This window comes from Schistocerca nitens, chromosome 4 (assembly GCF_023898315.1).
Source record: "Schistocerca nitens isolate TAMUIC-IGC-003100 chromosome 4, iqSchNite1.1, whole genome shotgun sequence".
Taxonomy (NCBI): Eukaryota; Metazoa; Arthropoda; class Insecta; order Orthoptera; family Acrididae; genus Schistocerca; species Schistocerca nitens.
This window is the reverse complement of record NC_064617.1, coordinates 287,925,506-287,945,922: the sequence shown is the minus strand read 5'-3', so window position 1 is coordinate 287,945,922 and position 20,417 is coordinate 287,925,506. Positions and strand designations below refer to the sequence as shown.

Here is a 20,417-nt window from a genome sequence, read left to right as displayed (position 1 = left end):
TATGCCGCTACAAAAGTAAAACCGAGCGGTCGTATTTCGAACTGCGTTGATCGAGTACTCGATCAAGCACTAAAAATTATATGGCTCTCAATTTTAATCGAATAATGCGTAAAGTATAAAGCAGATTAGTCACATTTGGAGCTGCAGTAATTACTTAATCAGTTAACTGTCTCGATATGATCATTCTTGCCGCGTTCCATACGTCAATGGAACAGGAAGAAACCCGAATAACTGGTACAATAGGATGTACCCTCTGCCACACACCTCACGGCATTTAACAGAGAATAGATGTGGATTTAGATGTAGATACCAAACAATTAAATGCCTTTTAACTGTAACTGCTGTTTGCGATTATCAACTGCTGCGTAGCCTTTTGGCGAGGAAACCAATTAGCATCAATTAAGTGGAGCCAGTTTTAAGCGCACATGACATTACGGTTTTACAGACATAAATTCAGTGTTTGCTAAATTACTACTGATTTGTGGTTTTAACTATGACTTCTTCATAGTAGTAATCTTTGCAAGCGAGAATGGCGGAAATAAAGTTTTCTGCTCGCGCGTATTGTAAAATGATTCTTCATGCAGCAAAATATCCGCATTGTGCTATAAATGGTCTCTTGTTAGCAGAAGATTCAAAGTCGAAGGATGCGAAGTCCAAAGGATTGGTGATTACCGATGCAGTTCCATTATTTCACATATGTTTACAAGTGTTCCCAATGACGGAGGTAGCACTGACGCAGGTAAATACACTGCTGCTACTAATACCATGCTATTGTCAGTGCTAAGAAAACTTCTATATGTATTGCAAATACACCGTATTGCCTGTCACGAGTATGATAGAGGTTGGAACATTACATACTTGGTGTCATTTTGCTTAAAGACACAAACGTGTTTTGTCAGAATTTTAATAACAGTTCGAATTTATCATTAAGTCATTTCGTCCAAAAAATTCTATCGAACAGGATCATCAGTGCAGTTCATATTCGATGAATGATTTCCATACTGAGTGAAAAATATTTAATACGAAACACATTTCAAATCTTGTACATTTAACCAGGCAAACACTTGATGATCTTGTTTATTGAAACAATTACTTTTTATGAACGTTTGCTGGCAGCCCTAGCTTTTCCAAATGAAAAAGGGAATCACGTTTTTAACGTGAAAGGGAATCCAGTTTATAACAAATCTTTCAAGTGCGTCCTCTAGATTCAACATTTTTGGAGCTAGCAACTAATGCACGCCTGCCACTCCAAAAGTAAATTTATTGATAGTTATGAAATGAATGTAGTCGTGCTGTTACCAGTAACTAATTCATATTCATAGAAAAGTAGACAAAATGAAGTGAAGTTTACTAATTGGAAATGACTGTGTGTTTGGTGCTGAGAAGGAAAAAAAGCAAAGGAAGGACCATTTACTACACAAGAAACATTTGTCTGTACAATTGAAATGCCAAGTTTCAATGACCAGCAGCTAGAATATCAAAATTATGAAGCAAAGAGGAGAGGTCAAACAGATATCAGATGGGGTGTCTTTTATTACAGGACCCAAAAACTTCTGGCAAACATGATCATACATAGATTTGTCATTAGCAATGAAATTCAACATGGTGAATTCTCAGAGACAGTAAAAAAAAAAAAAAAAAAAAAAAAGGCATAGTAACCAAAATTAACATCTTAATACAGCATGTGGTGTCTGAAATCAGCTAGTGTTGACGCAGACAGCATGGATTCAGTGAGATTACAGAGTCCAGACCAGACACACAGTTTTAATCTGCCAGCATGTTTGGTTATCAGACTGCTTCTGAGGAATATTTCAGTGATCTGTAACACTTAATACACAACTGTTGCTAGCCTGCCTGCAATAAATCTTCCAAGTAAATCCCAACTGTATTTAATTAGTCTCAACTCCTAGTAGCACACTGACCATGACATTTTAATATTCCTCAGCAGGTAGCAGGTCATCCATTGATTGAGCACCATTTATGTTATTACTGCCATCCATATAAAATAAAGGATCACTAATGATATTATAATGTGGAAAATAACATATGTGTTAGGTAGTTCATGGTGTATCCAGATGTGAATAAGTTAGTACTTTGATACTAAATCAAGACTTGGCAGAGAACAAAACTTGACTTCATTCATTGTTTCCTTGTTTGGGTCAACGGAAGCATCAGATTCCACCCGTTTGCTTTGACCGCTGACATAAGGGTGCTGTGTATGACGTCATTATAGCATGGAGTTTGAGTTGGTTGTGTTTGTATATGTCATCTTGTTTTCTTTGTTGGTGATAAATAAATCCCCCCCCCCTTCCTCGAATTGTAATGTTCTGTGTATTTAATGTGTTATAATTTCTGTAGGGATGTTTGAGTTTTGAATTTTTGAGGTGTTGTGGTTTGGTTTTGTTTTTCATAGTTGTAGGTGTTAATGTTTTCGTATCAATAGTTGTGGTTGACCTATAAAGGTCAAGGGAAATGACCAATCTCAATTTTCATAGTTTTATATGTAGGTATTGGTGTTCCGGTATCGTCAGCTGCGGTTGACCTATATAGGTCAAGGAAGTATCAGATTCCTATAGATTTTGTAATTATTTTTTGTTCATCATTTTGTGTGTTTTGAGATCATGGTGTTTTATATATATATATATATATATATATATATATATATATATATATATATATATATTTAGCTTGTCCCCTCCCCAAAAAAAAAAAAAAAAAAAAAAAAGAATTCTGCGGTCGTCCTGTTAGTTTGATTCTATTTTAGGAGGAAGATGTTATTGTCTTATTTATATGTATTTTCGTGTTTCTTGCTATGTGTATGTAGTGACATCATAGTCGCCATATTGGAGACGCTTAGAATAGCCATTTCCACCATATTGATGACATCATGGGTCAAAGCAGACAGGTGGAATCGGACACTTCCGTAATCCCCCTTGTTTAGGATCTTCATCGGCCCGTTGTCTGCTTGAACTAAACTATCATGTTAATAGGACATATACTGGGGGTATACAAGGCACAGAAAAAAAATTCACGAACATCATTGCGGATATTATGAAGCCAATCTGGAGCTAATCGTTAGGTTTTGTCATAGGAAAGTTATGTACAGGTGACCAGTTTAGGTAAATGCAGAAGTTTTATTTAGAAAAATTAGACACACACACACACACACACACACACACACACACAGTTTCTAAAAATGGATTCAGACTGCCCAAGAAATAGTTCATATGCCATCCAGTACTGGCATGAAACTTTTTGAACCTTCTTATATGTAAAATTTTACCTAATTATAAATTTACCTAGAGTGTCAGCATTGTACAACTTGATAGAGGCCTCAATAATATTGTGGTTCTAAAGCTGGACAATTGGGAATCGGTACAAGGTGATGTGTTCTGTTGTGATGAGGTCTGTGAAGAAGTGGCTTGTCTATTATGGCATGAGGAAGGAGTAGATCAGTCAATAGTGCAAGTACGAGAAATATTGAGGGGGCCAACAAAATCCACATACAGATGTGTAAAACATGGATCGCTAGTAATGTTTCTGGTACCTGCACATAGTGAGTCACTTTGCACTTCTGGCAGGGGGCACATTCCTGGGTTTGTAAGCGGCAGTCTTTCTACATGCTAAATCATACAAAGCATTGCACCAGTGCTCTCATAGTGTGCATGCCTGGATAACTTAGTCCATGAAGGACTCAGATACACGGTGGCTTAGTGATATAGGTAAATATGTCCTTGTCTGGCCAGTGACTTCGTCACAGTATGCTGCTGCGTCAGCAGCTGGCGGGGGCATGCACTGCAATTGAAGGGCCAACATTCCTGGCAGCTCATTAGAAGCTACTGTGCCTTTCAAAGGGCTAAGCCTTGTCTCTGAAGCCACTGGTTACTCTCTTTAGCCTCATCATCACCGTCTCCATGTATGAAGAACATCCCACCTCACTGATCATATTTTTCAAAAAGGATGTTCTTGGTCATCCTGTCATTATCTTGCCTATGAAATTGCTTTGTAGCAGAATATCATGTCTGATTAAGTGTCCAGCTGGTTTTGCTTTGTGTTGGCCTATAACTTTCAGTAGTTCTTTACTCTCTCTGCTGTAGAAATATTTGAAACTTAAGTGCCAAATGTCAGTCACAAACTGAGCTATGAAATTCAGGTAATGCAGTTGGATTGACAGTTGATTATTCTGGAGCTGTAAAAATGCAGATGCCAGTAGTCAACATTCGCTGTAGATGGTGAAATTATAGCGTTCAACCATAAACCTGAAATTTGGACACCAATCATGGTGGCAAAGACCACAGTTTGTCAGTTTTTAAGAGAAAAACCTGATGGTTCCCAGAATCCATTGCTGTGCTGCTGCAGAACCCCATCCACAGAGCAGGCTGAAGCATCTGGAAAGATCGCACAAGGGGGCTGTAGCAAAAGATGAGCAAGCAGTGAAACCCACACAAGGCCTGCTTAGCATGCCTAGTGTAGCTTGTTCTTCCACTTAAGCTGTGGAACCACACCCTGGGAGCCCCGATATGGTAAGGGTCTTCAAAAGAAGACCCCTGATAGCTGCAATGGGTTTGACACAATTGCTTTGCATGTCTACCTCAGCCACCTGTCTAACATGATTTTGTATGCGCATCTGTATGTCAATACCTCAGACACTGTTGTTGTCACCTGCAGTCATTGTGCACTTTGCAGCTGAAAGCTGCCAACAGCACTGGCAGCAGTCAGGAATCTTCTGTCATTGACTTACTATACGACCACATGGAGTGGCACCTAGACTTTGGCAGCACAAGATGTGAAAAGACAATAGAAGTGTATCATATGTAGGTATTAGTGCAGTTCTCGCACAGTTGTTGGCACTGGATACTTTATCAGGGAGGCAACTATTTCTGAAGGTAGGCATATGCTAGTAGCAGACTTATTGAATCTGACGAGGGGACTTCTGTAACATTTATAACACATTTGACGGGATTCAGTAGTATTCCATAGATGCTGATGTCTTGAAAAAATTCTTGAAGATAAAGCACATGTTGTTCTGACAATGAAGATGCTACTTCATCAATGTAGGTGAAACATAAGTCTAGGTTCCTTAACTTGTCTTTTAACAGACCTTTTGAAAGTCTTTGCACTGTTGTGCATCCCCTATGGCATACAGGTAGGCGGATGCTTTTTGTGTATACCTTGTGAGGCCAGTGGGATTTGATTGTAGTCATTGACAAGATACAGCATGGAAAAAAGAGTACAGTCAAAAGTACAACATGCGAAATGTCCATTGGGTTGCACCAGATAGCCATTGGGAACTGTAAGAGCATTCAGTTCTGTATGGTAACCACATGACTATCAACCATCTGGCTTCTTTGCCACCAGGTGCAGTGGTGACACATGCTTTTAGATACCTGTGCTGTGCATGGGTGAACCATTGCATCAAGTTCCACCTCGGTGGGAGCTTGTAAAATAAAGTCTTCATTTTAATACTTGTATGGGTACTACCAGTATTATAACCATGAAATATGTAGTTATTTTATTTGGGTTTCTTCAGCTGTAATTTTAGAGGACAGATGATGTGAATGAAGTCAGCATTTCTCTCTCATGTGAGATACTCCTTCGCATAAAAATCCCACATGAATACAAAAATTGAACACTTGGGTCACCAGGGAAGGGTAAATATCTAGGGGTTCCAGCTGTTGCCTGACACACATTGGGAGAGTAGCAGGTTACCAATTTTTTTTCTTTGAGTGATTTCATAGTTAGATTTTTAAATTCCTTCCATATACAAGAATTTAAGAGGTGTACTCTCACCTTTTCCATTAATGGAAAGAAATCTTAACACCAAGAAGGAGTAGAGTGACGTAAATGAAAGATGGTAGACATGCTTCTACATCTGAAAGATGTCTCTTTAAATTTTGCACCAGTCGCATAAAAATGGCGCTATGAGGACGAAAATCAGGTTTGCTTTATATACACTCTATAACAGTCGTGAATGTTAGCAACTTTTGAGATTGGATGTGGTGAGTTTGTGTTAGTCAACAATGCCTTTAAGGCGACAGATGCACTTATCAACAACTCACCGAGTTTGGATGAAGTCGTGTAATAGGAGTATGAGAAGTTTGGTACTCTTTCTGCGATATGACAAAGAGATTTGGCAGGAATGTAGCCACTGTACATGACAGCTGGCAGCATGACCACGAAAATGTACGGTCACAAAAAGATTGGACTCCAGGTGTTTGGTGTCTGGATCTGTCACATCATATTGCATCTGCAGCAGTAATCTGAGCAGAAGTTGGCACAACAGTGACACAACAAACTGTTACAAATCGGTTACTTCAAGGATAGTTCCAAGTCAGACATCCTGTAGCATGCATTCCACTGACCCAAACCAACACCATCTGCGATTTCGGCGGTGTCAAGCAAGAACTCCTTAGAGGACAGGCTGGAGATCTATTGTGTTTTATGATGGAAGCTGGGTCTGGCTTGGTGCCAGTGCTGGCTGTGTGTTGAATAGGAGTCCAGTTCAGGACATGCAATCCACCTGTCTGCATATTGCACACACTGAACCTACACCTGGAGCTATTGTCTGGGGTCCGATTTCATATGACAGCAGGAGCACTCTTGTGGTAATCCCACATACCCTGCCTGCAAATTTTTGCCTCAGTCTGGTGATTCAACCTGTTGTGTTGCTATTCATGAGCAGCATTCCAGAGTGTGTTTTCTAACAAGATAACACTCGCCCATATACCACTGTTGTAACCCAACATGCTCAACAGAATGCTAACATGTTGTATTGGCCTGTTCAAGCACACATGGGACATCACCAGACGATAACTGCAGTGTCATCCACAAACAACGTTAACCCTGCTTGTATAGGTTAACCAAGCAACAGGCATGGAACTCCGTTTTACAAACTGACTTCTGGCACCTTTACAACACAATGTATGCATGTTGGCATGCTTGCATTCAACATTTGGTGGTTACACTGGTTATTAATGTACCAGCATTTCACATTTGCAATGACGTATCTCACACTTAATTAACCTGTGATCTTGCAATGTTAATCACATAAATGTGTTACCTAGACAAAGGTTATCTCAAAATTTAGTCTGCATTATTTTTTGGTGTTGTGATTTTTTTTTTCAGTCACCATAGTCAGTATTAAGTGTAGAGTGGTGCAGCTATATATATTTGCCAGCTACACATCTCAGCAAAGTGTCAGCCTTTGAGAACGCAGGGTGCAGTTGTTCACAAGTTGTGGCTCACACCAACACCAGTGATATCTGTTGCTTCTAATAAGAGGCCATCCTTGGTTCATATGGGCAACTGGCAGAAGTGATGAACACTGCCGGCCTCACTCAGTGTGCAGGAAGAACTCACAATTTGTAGTGTAATTCCCAGAGTTTATCAGGGTCCTTTGCTTTGGAACCAAGTGGAGGTTGTCAACCAAAGGCTCTGTCGATTCTGTGACAGCTTTGCCTGCAGATTTCTCAGCCTGTGTATGGTGTGGAGGATTGTAGTACACCCTGTGAGGAGGTTCTCTGATGAATACTCCCCAATCGATACTTGCAGAATGAAATCAGACCTCATACAAAGTAGATACTTTGACTGTCAAAATTTTAACAGTAAATTGTAAAAGTATTCATAATGAAATTCCTGAGTTTACTGCCCTGTAGGAAAGCCATCAAGCTCAAATTATTCTTGGAAATGAGACAAGCTGAAACCCATAGTAGGAAGTTCTGAAATATTTAATGAGGCGTCAAATGTATATCGAAAAGACAGATGAGGTGCCATAGGAGGAGGAGTGTTCATTGCAGTCAACAAAACTACTGTGTCTATTTAGGTGGAAATAGTCTTAATTGTGAAGTTGGATGCAAGTAATAGGGATAGGTGAACTGAAATAACTTATTGGATATCTTTATCAGCCATTCGATTCCGCAATGACAGTTTCAGAGTTGTTCAAAGAAAATCTATGCTCTGTAGCACAGCAATATCCAGAGCATGTTGTAGTGGTTCAAGGCGACTTTAACGTACAGAATATAGACTGGGACATCTAGGAATTTGCTGCGTGTAGTACAGGTACAGTCATCTGAAGTATTTTTGCACTCTTCTCCAAAAACTGTTTGAGTATCTAGTCTGACAACCCACATGCAATGGAAATACTGTACTGTACATGTGACATGTACTGTCCTGTCATAGTTGTAACTCCCTGACAACGCAGGGATCGTACTGCTGATGCCTGAGCTGTGACCTCCCAATGTATGCTGAAGAGTAGGTGCCTGTGCAGTCTGGACTCTTGGGCAACAGTAATAAGCAGGTAACCTTTGTCATGACTTTGTGGTGCCTGTTGAGAGAGCCTCCAATTGGGGTGTGTGGCATCAGGGTGTATGATGCGCAACAAAACAAATTAAACTCCTCGTCCATATCGATAGCCATACCAACACTGCCGTCTCAGCAAACAAAAAACAAGATTTCTAAAGCAGATATTTACAACCCCATGGCATTTCTGTATTTGGCCACGCCATTGGCAGAGAGTCAGGCAAAGAAAAATGGAGGTGGCAGGTTGCCCATTCTTGGTATGCTCCAGAACTGATGGAGAATCTTTCAGAACAACAAAGCCTCTCCTCCTTTTTTTTTCTGAAAATTGGTTTGGAGAAATTGCTGTGATAGAGAAGATGAGAAATTGATCTTTTTTGATCAAAGCATTGAGTGCTACCTGATCGCAGCTTCAGGCTTGTGACAAGTTTTGGTGTATACCAGTCACCATCTCTTCTCATAACAAACTCAAAATAATTCACATTGTCATTTTCCACTGAAACCTTATGCTACAAACCCATGAAGAATTGTGTGCTAACCTCGAACAGCATGGAGTCCATTTTGTTTGTTGTGTCCAAAGGCGATCTAAGGATAATAGGGTAGACATTGGAGCTTTCATCCTAGCCTTAGATGGATGGAAGTTTTCCTTGAGAAAATTAAGGCATAGGTAATAGGTGTGATCCCAAGCCCAATTTTCCTCCTCCTGTGAGGTGTCTTCAGTGCCAGTGATTCAGACACACGTCCTCCTGCAGTCCTAATTGAGGTTATGGGTTGGGCATGTGGCAGGGCAACATTTGAGGGCAGCACTCATGTACAACCCTTTCTTGTTCTGGCATAGGATAGAAGAAGTGAATTAGAGCTTAAAAATGCTTTCACATTGGTCTGAAATTTCTGAGCAGTTAGCAGCTAATGGAGAAAGGTAAACTTACAGTGACAAGTGATTGCTTGCATCACTGTCAAGCACTGCCACAGCAAAGCTATGATAGGTGCAAATTTTGGGACGCAATAAGGATACGTGTATGTGACTTGACGAACTCAGTAGTCTAAATATCACTTGTTTAATGCAGTCAGACTAATTGATACACTTAAATCTATTTCTAAGCATTACAGAAAGCAAAGAATCAAATGTTTGCACAGTAGAAGTCACACAGTTTGTGGGGTGAGAGCTAACAGAATTAGAAATCCCTGTGCACATCATAAAGTACAAACATTTGAGAGCAGCACTCCAAGTGGGAAAACACTTAAATTAGAGTTTACCTAGGGCAACACAGATTTGCTTTTCAAATGTTCTGACTAAACTCTTCTAAACACAAAAATGTGGAGCTGTTAAAGGATTGTGGCAACGTACCTTTTCTATCTGTAGTTGGACCGTCAATCTGTTGTCGTGTTGCAGCATCAGCCAATCTGGCTCTGCACCTCCAGGCTACTTCTGGTCAACCACATTCGACTACTTTCTGTTCTCTTATTCTGTAGGTAAGGATGTGCCCCGCCTTTACACCAACAAACTCCATGCTTATAGCAACAGTGTTCAGCTGTATGCTAAACATCACTGCCCTTCCTAGTTTGGCTAGCAACAATAGTGTTTTACACCAGTTAGCTCCACCCTAAGGGTGTAGACTCCCGTCTCTCAATTGGGTCACTATTTCAGCAGTTTTACTCATTTCCCATCTCTCTAACGGTGTGAATCCATTGATGTTGATGTTTCTGTACTCAAGAGCAAGAATAATGCTTGCTGAATATGCTGAGATATCTCTGTTTGTGACCGCTGTCTACTGTGACACCTTACAACAGCATCTAGACAGTATATGAAGTTACTAGTTAATTCTTTGAACTGAAACTGAAACAGAGGGCATCTGGAGTAGTTTGATCACCCATTCAATATGATGGTTTCAGTGAGAACCTCTGTTTACCTCCAAAACAACATGTGAAACCACTCATGAGAAGGATATTGAAGGAGTATTAAAAGATGCTATTCATGCTTGCTGCGGAAACAATGATATGCTATTAAACTGGTGCCATGGTGATCTGAAGAAATAGCTGCAGCTATCAGTGTGTTGCAGGGCAGCTGTCCAGAGCATCTGCAATTTGCAAGCTATTTCTGTTGGTGTGTTTACCTTGTGTAATGTAAACACTATCGTGTGTGCCTGCCAAGTGTCTTACATCTCTGGTTTCCCATCTTAGTGTCCCTAGCTGTCTTCCTATAGTCTCAAGCTGAACAATGCAATAGTCAATAAGTTGTCAATGTGTGTTACCCCTACATGTGTAAACCACCCAGAACATCATGCCTGTCATTTGCTGTAGAGTTCAGTTCCCAAGAGGGAGAAGAAAATCCAGGAATATAAAACACTTGACTGCCTGTCTTATCAAGTAGCTATGAAAAAGTGTGAAGCCCCCCACCCCCTGCAGTCAGTACAGCCTCAAACTTTGTGTCAGAACTCACACCCAGTACAATGACAAGATCTCAGATAGTGACTAGTGCAGTTGGTGTGGAACTACAGGAGACATGGTTATGAGAAACCCAACTCTGTGCTATTAAAAATTATGAATCATACTGTTCGAATTGCATTAATGCCAAGAGGGCATCTGGAGTAGTTCGATCACCCATTCAATATGATGGTTTCAGTGAGAACCTCTGTTTACCTCCAAAGCAACATGTGAAACCACTCATGAGAAGGATATTGAAGGAGTATTAAAAGATGCTATTCATGCTTGCTGCGGAAACAATGATATGCTATTAAACTGGTGCCATGGTGATCTGAAGAAATAGCTGCAGCTATCAGTGTGTTGCAGGGCACTTCAGTGACACAAGTGCCACCCATCTATGAAACATTTAAATTCAAGAGACTCTTAGTGAAGACGTGGTTTTTAATAAGGAAGAGAAAGCAGGAGTATTGCGAACAGTATGTATCATCTATGGAAGCCCACACCCCATTGTCTCAACTATGGATTAAACTCCACTGTCCAGTTCACCAAAGTGTCCACATGTAGAAACTGTCATCCTAATTTCCTTACCCAGAAATGCCCTGGTGGAATGAAACTCCTTATCCTTCCATGCACATGGCTTTGAATCGTACAGTGTTCTATTCGGCGAGTGGGATTTCTGTGGCGCTATTGCAGAGTGTCGGACACAGCCCTTGGTCCCAATAAAATCCATAATGAAATGCTGAAACATCTTAACAGCTGCATAAAACCGATCCTCAGGTTTTTCAATCATATTTGGTGGGAAGTGGATTTCCCTCCCAATGGCAGGACAAATCCTCAAAGTTTGACTAATTATTGACCAATCTCTATAATGAACGGGCTGTGCGTATTACTCAAATGAATGGTCAACTGATGACTTGTGTTGGTGCCTGGAAGCCAAAGGACACCTATATCACAATTTCAAAGCAGCTTTCAGGCATTACAGCCCACCAAAGACCAACTGATTTGTCTGGAATGTGCCAAGCGCAAAGCTTTTGCCTATTGCCAACAGCTGATCGTTGTGTTCTCTGACCTACAAGAGGTACAATATACTTCGCACCATATCGTTCTATCTACACCACATGGGTGGGGCTCCTGAGGCTGTTCACCCATTTTTATCAAGAATTTTGTATCCCCTAGATGATCCCAGCTCTGGATAGGTTTGACTCTCAGCAACCAATACATACAGGAAATTGAGGTTCTGTAGGAATAAGCTCTTTTGCAGTGCAGTCAATAGTGGAGTGATTGCAGTGTGACCCATGGTCTCACTGTCATTGTATGTGAACAACATTTGCCTGTATACAGCTCCCCATCATTGCACATCACTGAGCACCAACTTCAGGTGGGCATGCATGAAGTACATAATTTGACCCTGAATCATGGGTATCAGTTTTCTCTGATGAAAACTCACGCCATGCGCTTTTCGACGACTCAGGGCAATACACCTGTGCGCAGAACTTTTCCTCAGAAACCAGTTACTTCAAGTCATGGAAACTCAAATTTTTAGATCTTATTTGACAGTAAGTGAAGATGGTCACCACCTGTATGCCAGGTCAAACCAAACTGTGTGAGAAAACTTGGTACCCTCAGATTCCTCAGCAACATCTCCAAGGGTGTAGACCTCATAGGCTTGTATGATTTAACAAAGCTTTGGTTGTATCCCAGCTGGACTATGGATATGTTGCATATGGGTCAACAGCACCATCATCTTGTTGGACCCAGTCCACCACAGTGGCGTGCGGTTGGCAGCTGGAACTTTCTGTAAGAGTCCTGTCGACAGCCTCCTGGTGGAAGCTGGTATATCACCACTGGGGTCAGACACTAGCAACTGTTGTAAAACGATGTGGCCACAGTCTGTTAGATGCCTACCTGTCCGTTTTACTCGATTAGACAGTTTACAAAAATCCCCAAAATGGGTAGACCAACTGGGATACAGTTGGAAGCTCTATGCAAGGACCTCCTCCAGCATAGAGTTCTCTCTTGCACTGCCCCCCCCCCCCTCCCCCTCTCCCCTCCATGGTGTGTAATCAATTCTATCTTCGATTTGGATGGATCTCTTTTCGTGGCCCTAAGAAAACTGTAGGTTTTGTTTTTGCACAACCAAGGGGCACGAGAAGTGTTCTCTGGAAAGTGCCTGCAGAGAGGGTCGCCATATTATGGGTTACTCTTCCTAGTTTGTAGTTACTCCATGAGTATCTCATTGCTACCCCAGAAACCTTTTGGTCACTAACATCCAAGACCTATTAGTTATCTCCACAGTTCTGGAATGACAGTAACATTATTTGTACACCAAGCCATGCGAATATTTCAGGAAATGAACTCTCTGAGAGTTGGCTATTGGCCACACCAGACTTATCCATAAGTTTCTTTTGTGTCAAGGGGACTCCACTCATTGCAACAGTGGTAGTTACCTGTAGCATGTGATCGGCAGCGAGCACTGACATTTTAAGTGTTTTATCTGTGCCCTCAACTACCTGAAATTTGTCTGGCGGTGGGCTGTGGTGGTTTGTCTTCTAGGTTACCAGCACTCACATGTCGCTGGTAGGAGGTATTTAACTTAAAGCTACAGAAAAAAAGACATATGGACAGGATGGTATCTCAAGTGTGGTGGGAAAAAATGTGTGAAGGAAGTGACTAGACCCTTTAACTATCTTATAAATTGTAATATTAGGGGAAATATATATCCAAGTACATTATAAGTAAGTCTGATTGTCAGAGGCAAGATGGGAAGGTTGGCAGAAGTTTCAAATTACTGACTAATGCCACAGCTCGCCACATTCAGTAAAATATTTGATACTGTTATTCTATCTCAGTTACTGCCCTCTTCTCAAGAAATGCAAAGCTTCCTGAGTCACAGTATGGATATAGTAAGCATTTGATTACAACTACTGCTGTTACAGATTCTTCCAGTCATATAGAATAAGGTATGCAAACAACTGGAATATTTCTGTATTTGAGCAGGGCTTTTGGCTCTGTAAACAATAGGCACTGCTTAAAGTAAGTGAGGGCATACAGTGTCAATAAAACTTTTAGCCCATTAACTGATGAATTGGAAACAGTGTTCCATACTTACATACCAGGTCCAGATCAGTCATATAAGGAGGCATTTGGGCCTCAATTCTTGGTCCTTTCTTTCATAGCAGATATACCTTGCAAAAGGTGGGGTAGAAGAGTTTATTTTTTCAACTCGTTCATATGGTTGGAAAGATTAGAAAACCAAGTTTTGCCAACAAAATTTTGCTTGGGAAAACTTTCTGCAGTCAAAAAACTTGGAAAATTTCGGCCTTTTTCAGTTTTTTCAAAATATCTCAGTTTCATTTGCTCCTATCGCTTTAACGTCTACTTTCTTTTTTAAAGAGCACAAAATTCTCTACAAATTTGATTCTTGCCATTTTTTTCTACTCCCAATATCTAAAGCGCTACAGTGCCTAAAAGAATACAAATTTTTAAATTATGAGCATAGTGGCAAGATACCTAATTTTTGAACACTATTTTTTCTGTTTCTGTTTGTGTAGTATAAATACATTATACATCATGTTAAATGTTGGAATTTACCACCTCACTTTCAGGTATTCAATTTCTCTGTATGCAACATGAGGATTCCTGGGCACCCAACTATTGTGATTCTTACATCACTACCTGAAGTTCACTATGGGCCACCTCAGCCCTGGTATTTGTAAAACTATAAATATAAAAATACATCACACACACACACAATAAATTGTCTCAGGAAACTGAACTATTATTAGCTGCAATAGGCAACCTAATTAGGTAGGTAATTATTCTTGTGTATAAAAGCCACACAGTTGACATTAAAAATAAGTAGCTTTATTACAATTAAAATGCATTGTCAGTTACTAAAAAATGTTGACAGTTCTAGGTGTGTAATACTTGTAATACCGCACTTTAGCGCACTTGAGACCGATATGAGCATCACTTCCAACGTTTTGATGGGCCAGGTTCCTCAGTGTCACCAGAAATACCTTGAGTTACGGATTCAGGGTCTGTACATAGAGTTGATCCCAGATTGACCTCTTCTTTAAACAGCGAGTCAGCCTCAGCAAGTTCGTTGATTTTGTCAGCGGTTTCCTCAACATCCTTCATAACATCTTCTTCACTGTCTTCATATCAAAATTTTGGCACATTTTCACAGTTGACCCCAATACAATTTCTTGCAAATTGAAGAACATTTCAAACCCGCTTTTCTGCAGGAGCACGCTCCGCCACAGTTCAGCTTGCATGAGCATGAAACAATGTGAAGAAGTGCTTCAGGTGCTGGATCTTGGCTCATTGTAATGGGTATTGGACAGTGGTCACTGTGATTCCAGCCCCATTTCTCAGGAGGTTTCCAGTTTCCCAGCCAACTTTGGACTTGTTGGTAAGTCCACAATGAATGATGTTGTGCAGCATCTTGTGTAGGTGGCAACCGTGCAAGATTCAGTTTGCTTCTTGTGGCAGGCTTGGCGAATAGCTGGTACCGCAAATGGTCTAGTGTGTGGGAACTGCTGACACCTCCACTAACAATGCCATAGTAACCTGTTCTCCTGCTGTTATTATTTCTTCACGAGTAGCATGTGGTTTATCGAACGTGCAAAGCGCTGAGGTTAGGTGTTCATTTTTCACAACAATATTGCAGCACTTAATTTTTCCTTGACCAAAGAAAGTGGTTGTTGTATCACATCCACTAAAGGTGTAAGTGAACAGAATATATTCACTGTCAAACTTGTAAGCTGCAGTGGAAAACCACTTGTCTTCTGCATTTCCTCTTCCTGGCTTTAAGAAAAATAAGTTTTCAATGCCTTGCCCGAAACCGGTCATGAGCACAAGCAGGTCAACATCATTCTCCTACAATGACAACACTTCTAAAACCTTTGGTTCTTGAAATGGCAGATGTCACAATAATAACGTCAGCATCTTCTTGTGCCTGGTGCACTTCAAGGCTACACTTCAGAAATTCCTTTTTAAGAAGTGTGATCAAACGCATCTTGTTTCGTTCGTTGGACAAGAACTTTTCCTGAGGGACTTGGTTCACCATCTCTGATTCAACAACAACGTCAACTGAAGAATGTTTTTGGACCTACGAATCCTCTCAGCACTCTTTGTGCTACATTTGTCTCCCTCACATGGATACCCATCAAATACAATGGCAAATTGAGTTCGAAAATGACATTGCAGGTAAGAAACATAGCTTTGGGCTATTGACTTGAAGCAAACATTTCGAGTCAAAGTCACTTTGTGGATAAGGTACCCTCCATCAATGACAAAAAATTTACTCGGTCCACCTGACTTCACATCTTCCACTGGAACGAAGGCATTGTAGAATGAAGATTTTGTTCCTTTTCGCATGCCTTTTTCTGAGAATAGGGACATTGGGTAAGGAGCAAGCAATTTCAGCACCACAACATATACTGAATGGAAGCGACTCCAAACTGTAGGACCCTTATTGTTGTGTGCTAATAGCTGTCAGCGCGCTGTGAACAATCACCAGAGATAATCGCCTTCTGCCTGCCAAAGAATAAATATGCTTTTGTCCGCTAAAGAACAATTCCTACATACTTTTTCTTATAACTGATCATTAACGTCAGTCAACTGTAGAAAATGTACGGCACCTGCATGCAATCGTATTACATATTGTAACACAAATAAACTTCACGCAATCCGACGTGAATGTGTTCGTAGTTACTGAATATGATGCTGTTTGTCCTGGCCCTGCATCAGAGTGAGATGGTAAATTCCAATGAATAACATGATAAGTAATATGTTTATACTACACAAAAAGAAACTGAAATAACAGTGTCCAAAAATTAGGTAATTTGCCACTTTGCTCGAAATTTGAAAAATTGGTATTTTTTGATGTGCTGTAGCGCCTTAGATACTGGTAGTAGAAAAAAATGGTAAGAATCAAATTTGTAGAGAATTTTGTGCTCTTTAAAAAAGAAAATAGATGTCAAAGTGATAGGAGCAAATGAAACTGAGATATTTTGAAAAAGTCTGAAATTTTCCAAGTTTTTTGACTGCAGAAAGTTTTCCCAAGAGAAATTTGTTGGCAAAACTTGGTTTTCTAGCCTTTCCAATAATATGAACAAGTTAAAAAAATAAAATCTTCTACCCCATCTTGCAAGGTACATGATTTTTTTCTGACAGTTTCACTGGACTATAACACCTTCGTCTGATTTTATGGCTAAGACTCAGGGAAAGTGTAATCTAGATATTAAGACATAAGTATGTACTTCTCTCCAGCAGATTGTGAGTACGGGGTCAGAAATTGCTATTTTAGAAAAAATGTGTTCCCTTAGACAGTAGATTTCAATACAGTGGTATACTGCGTTGTAATCTATTATGTGTGGTTAGTCTGTGAAGATATGCTTAATATATTGATTACTTATATTGTTATGTAAACACACTGATAATACATTTATATGCACGCAGTGATTTTGAAAATTCTTATAATTGTCACCAATGACAATGAGTGTGGTAAGTAAAAATCTGAAACTGAATAAAGAAGTGCTTGTTATTACCAATTATAAATAGTTTATTTAATTATAAGATACATTGCAGCAGTGGAAACTGGAGAAAGTAAGAAATTTATATTTTTTATTTTGTTTCTAGGTAGATTTTTGGGCATCAAAAGCTGGACTAGTTATAGCTGGTTACTATATGGCAAATGAGAACATTAGAGATATGAGGTAAGCATTAAATAAATTAATTTGGCAAATATGAAATAAAATCATTTTGAAAACAAAGAACCAGTTATTGGAAACATTTGTTAAATTTGTGAGGAAACTATTGTGGATTTATTGTTAAAATATATTTTTATTTAGCACAGATTTCCACTGCCTCCTCTTCAAGAAAATGTTTGTGAATGCTACTTTCATTGCGTTTCTTGATCCAGGAGCAACAATGTTTCTTGATTTCAGTGTGCCATGTCAAGGAGAGCTCTGTTTAACAAGTCAGTTGAGTGGAGTGGATAGAGCCTTGAAAGGAGATTATAAGATCAATATCAACAAAAGTAAAATAAGGATAATGGCTTGTAGTCAAATTAAATCAGAAAGAGCTGAGGAAATTGAATTAGGAAATGACACTAAAAGTACTAGATGATTTTTGCCATTTGATGAACAAAATGTGGTAACTGACAGTAGCTGAAATAGAGCACATAAAAAATGGAGACTGCCAATAGCAAGAAAAGCATGTCTTACAAAGAGAAATTTGTTAACATTGAATACAACTTTGTCTTATGAAGAATTTTCTGCAAGTATTTGTCTAGAGTGTACCATTATGTGGAAGTAAAATGTGTGTGATAAAAGAGCAAGGACAAGGAGATAATAGATGTTTATGAAATGTGATGTTACAGAAGAATGATGATTAATGGTTGAATCAGATTGTTGAGAATGTTGTAATTGAACGCTTATTGAGCCCCAACAACCTTGGAAGCAAAAAAGTGGTTTTGCTGATATAGTTTTTTAATGGTGGCAAATTGCATACTTACTATTCTTAATGTGATGGCACTAGAAAAGAAATGGGGCAACACAATAAGAAACAACTAATAACATTTATTAAGAGTGTATTGTAATATAGTGTTTAACTCTGGTAGAGTTTGATGCATGGCACTTGATGGCCTGTACCTAATACAGTGATACATATAAATAACTTTGTTGTCGCTTGACAGTCGATGATATTGTCACTATGGCTGAAAGTAATAGTGCAGTACTCTGTTAATGGCCCAAGTTCCCTGTAACTGGAATCTGCTAAGTCGGAATGTAGGGTTCAGAGAACTGCACCGAGTTAACTGAAGGCACTGTACTGAACTGAACTGAACTCTGAGTGTGTGTGTGTGTGTGTGTGTGTGTGTGTGTGTGTGTGTGTGTGTGTGTGTGTCACATACAATGCACTTAGCATTTTACTCCAGTTAACTCACACAATGTTTTGGCAGTAATCTTTGCTTCGTGTATTACCTTTAAGCTCTTGGGTTTTGAAATCTCATCTGGTGCAGTCCTCATCAATCAGTGTTTCTTTCTCACTCCGACCAGTGAGTCTCCCCTGACACACATTCTGGATGACTTTGTTGAACTCTGCTCCTTTTCGTAAACCTCACCAGTCTTTTCCTTCACCCCTCTTCTATCCTCTTTAACCCTTCTGCCAGAAGAAGGAGCCACTAGCTCCAAAAGCTTACATCCTACTGCAACTTAGTGAGCAGATTTTTTTATCGAGCCAATTACATCCTTGAGCATGTCTTGCACATCTGCCGATAGCTAGCAAAGAGTGCTGTGAACGGTGAACCATATTGCTTTCACCTTCAACTGATGGATATGGAAATTCTTCCATCAAGGACACAAAACACGATGTGCCACATGCACGCAAGGACCCCCCAGGGGGTCCACAACTCTTTTGTGGATACGTGCGTAGCGAGCACGGGACCCCGAGCTAATGTGGCCTTCCTTCCTTTCCGGGCTGCATACCTTCCCTTTCCGCATCCTTCCCCATCCCCCATCTTCGCCCCCCCCCCCCTCACCTCTGGCTCTTTCCTTCCCTTTCTCCCCCTCTGGGGGTATGGTTTGTGCCTACGTCCGGAGACGGACGCATGTAAATGTACCACATTCTTCGCCTTCCTTGCTTGTACGTCTTCATCCTTCTCTTTTCCTTACCTCTTCTCTCTACCCTTTTCTCCGCTGCGGCGTTTGAGACCTGTTCTTTCCTTTCCCTTTCCCTTTCTCTTTCTTCCTTCCTGTGCGTGTCTGAAGGCCGACCCACGCACTTCCATGCATAGCCGGTGACGGGGTAACGCGTAATTCCCCGCCCCGGGTAGACAGGTAGGACACGTACGTACCCCCTGGTAACGGCCAGGCCCAGGGAGGGGTGATTACCTGAGCTGATACCTTCCGAAAGTGCCGATTGCTCCCTCCGTCCGTTTGTCGGGAGGTGTGACCTGAGGTGTGAACAATCACCTAAGGCGGGAGTGCCCTCAGAGAGGGCCCCCACAAGGGAGGAGCACGCCATCGGAGACGCCGGTAATCATGGGGGATTCTTCCGCAATGGTTTCATCACCTTCCACTATGTCTGCTCACAAACGTAAGTTCACTGAGTCTCAACCACAGTCAGTTCTTCCATCGTTGCCACAGTTCCTTGTTGTTTCTCAGTCTGACGAAGGTCACGACTTCTCCACGGTCAACCCTTTCATTATTCAGAAAGGTGTCGACGCAATTGCAGGTCCTGTAAAGTCTTGTTCCAGATTACGGAATGGCACCCTGTTGTTAGAAACACACAGTGCCCTCCAGGCACAAAAATTGCTGCGTACCTCACTACTACACACCTTCCCTGTCCGGGTGGAACCGCACCGTACCTTAAATTCCTCACGTGGAGTCGTTTATACATGCTCTCTCGATGGACTGTCTGACGAAGAAATTCAGCACTACCTGTCTGACCAGGGCGTAACGGCTGTTCATAGGGTTATGAAAAGGGTTGACACGAACATCATTCCAACCCGCACTGTCTTCTTGACATTTGACAAAGTTCAACTACCATCGAAAATCAAAGCCGGCTATGAGATAATTTCCGTTCGCCCTTACGTCCCGAACCCTACGCGTTGCTATCGGTGCCAGTGGTTCAATCACACCAGCCAGTCCTGTTCCAATCCGGCCAAATGTGTTACGTGTGGCAGGGATGCC

General features: G+C 40.7%; 1 protein-coding gene across 1 annotated transcript in view; it reads left to right on the top strand.

Moving 5' to 3' along the window:
* Nucleotides 1-516: 516 nt before the first annotated feature.
* Nucleotides 517-20,417, top strand: part of LOC126251458 (ER membrane protein complex subunit 8) — a 56,045-nt gene continuing 36,144 nt past the window's right edge. The window contains exons 1-2 of the mRNA XM_049951889.1: nucleotides 517-739; nucleotides 17,365-17,441. Of these exons, the coding sequence (XP_049807846.1) occupies nucleotides 530-739; nucleotides 17,365-17,441 (287 nt within the window). The 5' untranslated portion in view covers nucleotides 517-529. The remainder of the gene's footprint in view (nucleotides 740-17,364; nucleotides 17,442-20,417) is intronic.